The sequence below is a fragment of the Bidens hawaiensis genome, unplaced genomic scaffold (genome assembly GCF_021521415.1).
Source record: "Bidens hawaiensis isolate Kalapana, Puna unplaced genomic scaffold, B.hawaiensis_p1.1 tig00006888_1, whole genome shotgun sequence".
NCBI classification, from domain to species: domain Eukaryota; kingdom Viridiplantae; phylum Streptophyta; class Magnoliopsida; order Asterales; family Asteraceae; genus Bidens; species Bidens hawaiensis.
The window spans coordinates 107,920-118,691 of record NW_027491469.1 but is presented as its reverse complement, the minus strand read 5'-3'; the positions used below and the strand labels follow the sequence as shown (position 1 = coordinate 118,691).

The 10,772-nt window shown below is 34.5% G+C and overlaps 1 protein-coding gene across 1 annotated transcript; it reads right to left on the bottom strand.

Moving 5' to 3' along the window:
* Positions 1-365: 365 nt before the first annotated feature.
* LOC143633748 (ABC transporter C family member 8-like) lies at positions 366-7,604 on the bottom strand. Its single transcript, XM_077101995.1, has 12 exons — positions 7,568-7,604; positions 4,657-6,605; positions 4,248-4,568; positions 4,085-4,171; positions 3,416-4,003; positions 3,180-3,344; positions 2,801-3,095; positions 2,500-2,714; positions 1,780-2,085; positions 1,372-1,435; positions 682-921; positions 366-554 (listed from the first exon to the last, which is right to left on the bottom strand). Exons 1-12 carry the CDS (start codon positions 7,590-7,592, stop codon positions 439-441), a joined length of 4,371 nt encoding a protein of 1,456 aa, XP_076958110.1. The 5' UTR covers positions 7,593-7,604; the 3' UTR covers positions 366-438.
* Between the last annotated feature and the right edge of the window lie 3,168 nt (positions 7,605-10,772).

The window sequence follows — 10,772 nt, the reverse complement described above, 5'->3', positions numbered from 1 at the left end:
GAAATTCCCAACACGTTTTGTTCGGTTAATGTTAACCGAATGCACACGAGCATGCCCCATTTAGTTAGTTTACATGCTACTCTCATAATTTCATATGCAGATTTATATTTCTTTAATGAGAGTTATTAAACATTGTATTTATATAAAAATATATACAAAATAAGAATGAACTACAAGTATGCTGCTTAACAAAAAAATAATAAAAACTTTTACTATGACAAATGTCACTAAAAACAATGTACATCTAAAAAATGGCGATACGGTTATACTTTTTTTAGTAATTAACTTTTTTTAAACAAGGATATACCCTGTTTAAAAAGTTTTAATTACCAAACCAAAAGTAAAATATAAAAAATGGGCTTAATTGTTTTCCTATATAGTGATATTTGCCATAGAATTGTAACTTTGAGAGGAAGTTACCGGAAACAGTAAAGGAAGTTACAATCTTGGTGCAGAGCTACTCCTGCAGCTGGACCAGTACTCGGTAACAAGTTTTGAGAAATAGGAATCCGTTTGCATTAGCTTCGAGGGCTCGTCATATTCCATCATCTCACCTACATACACACACACACACACATGACAACACCATACAATTTCTAAATTATGTTTTTACCAAAAACTAAAATGTATTACAGTTTTATCAGAGTAATGTATTTTTATATTTGAGTCAGCAAAGCATACCAGAAGATAGGACCATGACCATGTCACTGTCTATTACGGTTGGGATTCTGTGGGCCACGGTAACGACAGTGCAGTGTGAAAATTCTTGCCTTATAATCCTCTGTACAGTGGCATCAGTGTCGGAATCAATGGATGCAGTTGCTTCATCAAGAACTAGAATCTTGTTTCTTCTCAGCAACACTCTTCCAAGACAGAACAGTTGCCGTTGACCCATACTCCAGTCTTCCCCTCCATCGCTCACTAATTGTACACGAAAGAACACAAAGATCTTAGATTATAAAGTTTGAAGTATTATACGACAAACTGCATGAAATAGAAACAGAGTTTACAAATTGTCTTGATTTTTAGTAACCAATTTTGCAAAATGATCCTTGCTTAAGTTTTCAGTTAAAATACTTTTATGTCACATCTGATGTCACATGGTGTATACATAATTACACATACCCTAAAATGGCAAATAAGATGCCACGTCAATAACTTTAAAATAAAATTGGCAGTCAAATGTTACTTAGTTTGCTGAGAGTCGTGATTAATGTAACTTGGTAGAAATTGTACGCCTAATTCATCGTAGATTGCTAAAAGTTGGAAAAGTGTATAATTCGTTTAGAGTTTTTGCAGTTTGCCCAGATATGAATATGATTATAGTTCAGATAACAGAATTTAGCTGCAATCTTCTAACGATTGACTCACCGGGAGAATCTAAACAGTTTGGGAGACTGCTAACGATACTGCTAAGCTGGCATTTCTCCAATGTCTGCAAGAATCAGTCAACTTAATAAGGATTTGTATAGTGAGTTTGACAAGCAAAAAGATCAACTTTAGAGCCCTTTGAGTTGTACGCGTCATGTGTACCAGCTCATTTACTAGTAGCTGAATTAATTTGGGTTATGTTTCATCTATAATGGGTCAAACAGGTAGAATAAAAAAGATCGAATGGGTAAAAATAGTCTTGAAGAGTATTTTATTAATAAATGATGATTGTTCCTGAAATAATATAATTTCTATAGTCACATTTTACGCACATAAGTATATATTTATGTCCCCTAAGGTCACATGTTAAGAGAATTTAATGCATATTAATAAAACCGTTACTCTTACCTTCCATATTTCATCATCAGAGTGAAGTTCTAGTGGGTCCAAGTTTGTTCTTATGCTACCCTTGAAAAGGGTTGGTTCTTGAGGGATGACACTTAGTTTCATTCTGAGGTCTTTTAGGCCTATAGAGCAAATGTCCAAACCATCTATAAGAATTTTTCCATTAGCGGGTTCTACCAAACGGAAAAGTGCAGTTATTAATGTTGTTTTTCCACTTCCTGTCCTTCCAACAATACCAATGTGGGTCCCTTCTTTGAAGGTGCAAGTAATTCCTTTCAGAACTAGTGGAGCATTGGGACGATACCTAATCTGTAACATGCAGACAAGATAATATATTAACAAAATTGTTACATTGTATTATTGATTGTAGCAACAAATGATATGTTCCAGTGTTTTTGCTGATTTTCAAAAATTGCTAACGTGGCATTTATTTGTAATTTTGGGTGGTGTATTTATAGGCCATATTAGCAATTTACAAGTGAGTTTAGTTATATTGAGTTTGCTACCAAAATTGGTACTAGATCATAACCTATGGTTTCTAGTTTGCACATAACTTCAGTATTGGATGCTAAAATCAGGAAGAAGTGTAAACTGTAAAGTTGTTTCTACTATTTGTAGTTCGCCCTTTTTCCAGACAAAAATAAGTTGGTTACCGAACAGAAATTAGCCAAACTTGGTTCTCTCTATACGCAATTAACAAAAAGAGAAAATGTCATATCTGACCTTGACATCATGGAGCTCAATTCTACCCTTTGAAGGCCAAGAAGATGGTGGTCTATTGCCCTCCACAACTGCTGCAGGCTCTCGTTGAATGTGCATATATTGTTTGATCCGTTCTACTGATATAAGGTAATTTAAGAGACTACAATACCATCTTGTCAAGAACACATGAGCATTTGTCAGTGCCAGTGCATACGAAAGTGAAAGCCCAACAAACCCTACACGAGTATCAAATCATTTTGCTAAGTTAACTGCCATATAAAACTTATGACAAACTTTATATAATAAATAGAAACAGGTATACCTGGAGGAATATAAGCATTTGGAAGTAAAACCAGAAAAATGGCAGCAGTAAACAGTGTCAGGATTTGAAGTGCTTCTGCTCTCAAAATTAACCACTCCAATGTTGCGTTCGTGAAAATGAAAGCACGTGCATCAATATCTACTAACTTTAAATAAGTTTCAAAAAAAAGATCCTCTTTCTTAAACGCCCTTATTGTAGCTACACCAAGTGATGTTTCAGATGCATAATTTACCACAGGTGCTTTTGTTGTTCCATTGATTCTGATAAGTTCCCTTGCAGATGGCTGATATAAGCCCTGCACGCGATAATAGGTTTAAAAAATAAAATAAAAGTAGAGCAAAAGATTTTTTTTAATATAAAAAGAAGACGTTCAATTCACCTGAAAATATTTAGTAGCTATTAGAGCAAAGATGCCTACAATGATGACTTGCCATGTCACTGATGCCATAACAGTAATTATGATGAGCAGTTCAATACCCGAAGTCACCACAAAAGTAAATGAGAAGGATATGTCAAAATCCAATACGCTCAAATCTGTCGAAGCCTGTATGGGTAATTTAGTAATTTAGAAAGTCATCTTGTTATCTCGGGGTGTGATAGTGTTAAGGAACTTACTCGTGTTAGAATTCGTCCAACTGGCGTAGAGTCAAAAAATAGCATGGGTGCACTGAAAATCGAATCGGTGAACTTTGAAAAGAAGGCTTTAGAGGCATTTAATCCCAAAAGGGTAGTGGATATAGATCTTAAGTAAACAAAAAATGCACTTGTGATTGAAATCAATACATACACACTGATTAAGGTGACACTGGTGAATTTAGGAATGTTAACAGCAAAAGCTAGCCAATAACTGGCTGCTGCCTGAAGAGCAGAAAACCCAAGTTGGGTTAACAGACTTGAAAAAAAGTAAAATCGACCTTCTGAGATAACAATATAATCCAAAAAAGGCTTCCACCCAACATCACCAATCGGTTTCTCTTCTTGCTCAGTTAACTGAACAGATTTCTTTGATATCTCTTCATTGATTTCATTTCTATGGTTCAAATTATTTTTATCTTTTAAGTGACCGTTTTTGTTGTTACAAGATGAAGACTCCAAATCTGTTATAACATTTTTGTGAGCATTCACAAGCTGCTCAAAAGCCGTGCCTGCCATTATGAGATCATTGTACATTCCTGATTGAGTAATTTGACCATCTTCCATCACCTTTATTTAATTAAAAAAATATCAGACAACTAAAATATTCTAGAATCTCACGAATTGTAAGTCTGATAACCGTCTTATTACCAGAATGTGGTCAACCTCTGAGAGAAACTCTACTTGATGAGTAACAAGAATGACTGTTTTCTCCCTTAAACAGGTCATTACACAATCCTGGAAGTTATATAATTCACATGTAATGCACAATAAAGAAAACAGAACCAAAATAGTTGAATTGAGAGAATCTAACATTGAAAAGAGTTGCTGCTGTATGTGCATCTACAGCACTGAAAGGGTCATCAAGAAGATATATGTCAGCATCATTGTAGACTGCTCTAGCAAGCTGAATCCTCTGCTTTTGACCACCACTCATATTAAGTCCCCTTTGACCAATTTCTGTCAGATCACCATGGTAAAAATCATTGATATCCTTATCCAAAGCACACGATTTAATTGCATTTTCATATCTGATTGCGTCCATTGGCTTTCCGTAGAGTATGTTATCCCGAATTGTCCCACTTTGAATCCAGGAAGCTTGACTAACATAAGCAATTGATCCCAAAACATCCACCTGGATGCAAGCAACAGCAATAAGCTTTACAAATATACATACTGTTTCCAAATAAAAATAAAAATTAAAAAGTAGTTTGGGGACTCACAGTTCCTGAATTTCTAGTTATTTCTCGGAGTATAGCATACAGTAGTGATGATTTTCCAGCCCCAACGGGCCCACAAATCACGACTTTCTGTCCTCTTGCAACCTCTATATTTATGTCTCTAAGTGTTGGGCATGAAGATTCTAGATCCCAACAAAAATTGCCATGTTGTATTCTGACACATATGTCTGAATTTCTATGGTCTCTACTTTCAATCACCCCTTCATTTTCTAGTTCATTCTCAACAAGAAATGAATTAATCCTATCAAATGACACTTTAGTCTGGATTAACATTGAGAGAGCCTGTGGAAAGTATTTGACTGGCTCAGACATTGTTCTTAAAGTAGCCAAAATCGTGAAAATTGTGGCGGCGTTTAACGAATCATTATTGAAAAATGCACACCCAAAGAGTATAGCTGAAGAAATAATGGTTGGCGACATCCAATACAAAATCGACCCGTAAGCCTTTTGATACTGAGACTCGCTTAGCCATTTGAATTCACTCTCTCTGAAAGAATCAATTAAACTCTTGAACTTCTCTTCCCATGATTGTAACTTGATGATCTTCATATTATTTAGAACTTCAGAAGTGGACCTAAGTCTCTTATCTTGTGCAATCATAATCTGTAACTGACATTTCTGAAGTGAAATTGCAAACGGCACATTTAAAATCCCACACAAGATAAGAGGAACCAACCCGGGGAGAACAGCAACTCCTACAACAGAGAAAAGAACACCAATGGCAAGAAATAGCTGAAGAAAAGAAGTCCAGCCCACATGAACCCACATAGGGAATTCACCCATTCTGTAAGCATCAACAGCTATATAATTTACAACTTCTCCTGTTGAGTGCCTTTTTCTCCCTAAACTAGAAAGTTTGAGCTGTTTATCATATACCGCCACCATTAAGGCTGACCTCATCCTCATGCCTAACCTTTTTGCGTCAAAGAAAAAATGTCTCTGAGACAATGATTCAAACACCTTGACTACAATCAAACATCCTATCAATAGTAGTCCATATTTAAAATCTTTTATCTCACTATTCGAATAGTTGACAAACGCATAGAGCAACAACGGACCGAATATGACTGAAATAGTCCTAATCAAGGCATAAAGTCCTATCAGTACCATTTCTTTATAATAAACTTTTTTTAATGCCCTGCCGACTATGTTAGCATGGTTTGAGGTCTTCTCCCCTTGAAGCGAGTCCCATGCTATTTTAAATTGTTCATATGCAGTAACAGCTTGGTCTTTAGGTGCTAACGAGGGAATGTCTTCAAGAACTAATGGCTTTCTATAACCTAAGGAAATCAAAGGGTTTACCCAAGAAAACACCAATTTGCTGAAGAAAGAAGGCTCTTCAACTTGGTTTGTGTTCTCTTCCTTAGTTCTATCAGCCAATAGAGGATCTAATAAGCTCTCCGGTGCCTGTTGAGTGGCAAATTCTTTGCCATTTCTTAGGGCACAAAAAAAAAGTAAGAAACTGACAACCCATTCAATGAATTCCAAGATTGCTACTCTGTGTTTCTCTACTAAATTCTCGATTTCTATCACGGATAGAGTCACAAACAGTAACATCCACCAAACAGAAACTAATATTTTGATCAATTTTGACCTTTCTACTAGCAACGACATGGTCAAAGTCATCCATATAACTACTCTACCAACATCCAACCCCCAATCCAAACAACTGAACTTTCTAGTTCCACCTATCACCTCCCATAAACAATCACCAGCATAGCAACCACACGTTACAAAACAACAAGCCGCAACCGATACCAAAATCCAATCGCTTCTCCTCACACGACTCTCACTTACTCTATACTTTATTAGGTAAACAACTAATAAAATCAAATAGAAGACAACAACCAACAGTAAATTCAACAAATCCAGAGCAATCCTTTGACCATGTGGCGAAATCAAATCACATGCATCCTCACAGATGCATTCTCCTGCAAACGAACAGTTGTATACAAACTAATCAACAATTACTACATGTGGAGTCAAATTGTGCTACTCTAAACCTAGAATGTGTACAAATTACGATGGCATGCGAAGGAAAACGCATAATCATGTAGAAACTAATCAACAATTACTACATATGGAGTCATATTATGCCACAGAAAACCTAGAATGTGTACAAGTTACAATGACAGCTGGCGGCATACGCACAGTCATGTAGAAACTGATCAACAATTACTACATATGGAGTCGAATTGTGCTACAGTAACCCTAGAATGTGTGCAAATTACAATGACAGATAACGGCAAACACACAATCGTGTAGAAACCAGTCAACAAATTGCTACACGCGGAGTCAAATTATGCTACAGACAAATGAAATGATTCAATAAATGAAAAATGAGACTATTCAGGAATACACATTGAATGTTGAGGTTACGTATTGAATTTATGGTAGTAGATCCATAATAAAAGAAGTTTTTAACGTCTAACGCACAGTCGTGTTAAAACTAATCAACAATTACTACATATATAGAGTCAAATTCTGCCACAATTAACCTAAAATGTGCACACATTACACTGACAGCTGGCGGCAAACCGCAAACGCAAAACAGTGTAGAAACTAATCAGTAATCCTCAACAATTACTACATGTGGAGTCAAATTGTGCAACATAAAACCTAGAACGTGTACAAATAACGATACCGGATGACAGCAGACCGTAAACGCACAGTCATGTTGAAACTAATCAACAATTACTACATATATAGAGTCAAACTGAGCCACAATTAACCTAAAATGTGTACACACAACACTGACAGCTGGCGGCAAACCGCAAACGCACAATCGTGTAGAAACTAATCATCAACAATTACTACATATATGTGGAGTCAAAATATGCATAAAACCTAATGTTAGAAGACTAACCGATTAGTATGAAACGTGAAGTTATACCGAGTAAACGCCACATTGACGCCATTGATGTGCTGAAATTAAGATAATGAGACCTGAATTATTGACAACCAGCTGCTGCTGCTATTGCTATTGATGTATTTAAAGCGTGTAGCACGTGTAGTATACATCCATCGTAATTATAATAATAATCTTCGTAGTTGTTTACCGACTCTGCAGTCATCGTCTTGTAGCAGGCGGTTAGTTGAGAATTAATATACTTTATTAGTGTTTCAGTTCCACTGACTTGATTTGTTTAGTGTTTTTTATTTGTTTTGTTTTTTAATATGCGTTTTACGTGTAAACAGACAGCTAAACTTTCGTCGAATAAATGAACGGTTCATAAACACTATATTATACTAAACGAAAGTTTGTGTTTGTGTTCGTGTTCGTGTTCGTGTGCGTCCATTAAGGAATTGAGTTTGTATGTAATCGTTCGTTAATATTGTAAACTGACACTAACGGACAAACGAATACACATGCACTAATGGACGCTAATAATAATAGACAAACGAACACCAACAAACGATGATAATCGACTTTCAGTATTATTTTAGTGTTTTTTAATGATAACTATTTTTCAATTTAGTTGGACTTGGAAATAATATTATGAAATAGTATCAAGTTTCTTTTATGGAGACCATTTAAATAGAGTTAATGGCCATTTTCGTCTCTGTGGTTTGCTGTTTTCGCCACTTCAGTTCAAAGTTTGAAATTTTGTCAATTTCGTTCTCACGGTTTTAAAAATTGACCAATTACGTCCCACCGTCTAACGAAATCCAAATATGTCGTTAGTTTCAGGGGTATTTTCGTCTATTACACATTTTAATAATTAAAACTTAATTTATATATATACCTTATGCATACATACATACATATATAAATATAACCTAAAATAATATAAACTCTCTCTCTCTCTCTCAACCGGAAGTCCGGCAGCCACCACCAACCCCGTGTACGGCGGCACCTTCGGCGGCACCGGCGGAACCATCGAACGAACCGTCCTTGTCTCTAGGACGTCCGGTAATCATCTTCTCACCTTCCATTTCACGATACTTGGATAAATACGTCTTCAACGGTTCAATATACTCCTCAAACCCTAACGTCGTTATTCCCCAAAGCAAATTATCACCGTTAATCGTCTTCCGTTTCTCTCGCTGACACTTATCGGAAGCTTCACCGGTGATGAAGCTTATAAACTCCGATACACACTCCTGGCCAATCATGGGCGTTGGTTGTGGTGGTCATAAGTGGTTGTGGGTTGGTGGTGGCTGCCGGACTTCCGGTTGAGAGAGAGAGAGATAGAGTTTATATTATTTTAGGTTTTATAAATATATATATATATATATATATGTATAAGGTATATATATAAATTAAGTTTTAATTATTAAAATGTGTAATAGACGAAAATACCCCTGAAACTAACGACATATTTGGATGTCGTTAGACGTGGGACGTAATTGGCCAATTTTTAAAACCGTGAGAACGAAATTGACAAAATTTCAAACTTTGGACTGAAGTGGCGAAAACAGCAAACCACAGAAACGAAAATGGCCATTAACTCATTTAAATATAAAAGCAATTTCCATTTAATCTATAGTCTTTAAATCTAAAATTGCACTAAAAATAATATATTTTATCTCTCTTTTTTAATTAAATAATATTTTATACATTTATCATTACTTTTTCTATCCATTTCACTCACAACCACTTTCAACAAATATTAAAAAGTTATAGGCGTGAACAGTAGTTTTTCAAATATACAGAAAAATCAATGCATTTTCTCTTTTTCTCTTTCATTTACTCAGAACACCCTAAACCGCTACCTAAATTATAAAAACTTCACTCATCAAATTTGATGGTTTGAATATGAATGTTCTGACATGTTAAAGTGAAGAAATTTTGATTACATCAACCAATTACGAATATTTTGCGGTAACTACATATGCATTTAACTTGTTTAATAAAACCAAAATGGTATATGTATGAATAACGAAAGTAATTATTAATACTCTACTGTTTTGATCTTGAATAATTACACTAAAAAAATGAATTAGACTATTGATAATTATACTAGTTTAAAAACAATTATTTATATGCTTATAACGTTATGATTTGTTTGTATTTGATCTTAACACATTATAAACAATTATTTAAGTTAGCTAAAATTATTTTAAAAGGTTTACATATTACAAACTCATCTTCTACAGATGTTTGTAAAAATATATTAGTATCTTGCTAGGGGCATTCAAATTCTATCATTGTCTTAACCCTATCTTAACCAACAAAAAAAATATTTTATTAAATTCGTTTCATTATGAAACTCTCACGTCTCATTCTCTATATTTATTTTTATTTAATTAAATATTTTTGTATTCTTCTTTATATTTTTTTTTCTTTCATTCAGTCATACCTACCCATAAAAAAATATTATAAAATGATATGGGGGTAGAATAGTGATTAAGCAAATTTGGATGCTTGTAAATGAGAATGAGGATAGTAGATGGAACGTGGATGTGTTTTATTGTTTTTGAAGATGGTAGATGCCGGTTGACCCAAAGGGGAGTCGCGGAGGTCAACGAGCTCATACCCAATCTCTCAAGAGGGTTTACTATAACTATTAAAAATAGTATATTTTAAAACATAAATTTATAAAACAAATCATTAGTGCAATGAAAATAATGGTAGTATATGGGATTGAATGTCATTGATTCAATTCCCATCAAGGGTGTTTTTATTTTGCATAGAAAATACTTTCCTTTTGGGTTTTGTATAAGATATTTAAGTAACTTTTATATTTTTAATTTTTTTATTTTTGCTTTAGTCTGAGTTGGGCTTTAGAAATGCAATATAATTGGTAAAGTTGTCAAATTATATATTACATAATTAAAAACGTATTTCATAGATTTTTTATATGCTTGTCTCAAGTCCCAAAGTTTTAAAAATATTTCAGAGATCACCCTAGATCACCCTGAACGTATAGTTCTCCCATAGTTTGATATATATTTCAATTTTCTTTTTAGTGAAATTTGTCCCACTATAGTCTTATCATTCTATTGTATAGTGGGCTATAACCCATTGGAGTCAATCCATTGACACTTGTTGCCTACTTGCCTTATCGGATGTCTTCAGCGTTCTAAACTTATAATATTAGGTGAAAGTAGATATTGAATAATAATATTTTATTTATAATAGACCTCCTGATGGT

Bases quoted from the DNA above. Each gene is read 5' to 3' on its own strand.
- LOC143633748 (XM_077101995.1), bottom strand. From the start codon at position 7,592: ATGGCGTCAATGTGGCGTTTACTCG. The intron at 4,004-4,084 runs GTAATAAGACGG...AATTAAATAAAG, and splicing joins CAGAGGTTGACCACATTCTG to GTGATGGAAGATGGTCAAAT. The intron at 3,096-3,179 runs GTGAATTGAACG...TATCGCGTGCAG, and splicing joins TAGCTACTAAATATTTTCAG to GGCTTATATCAGCCATCTGC.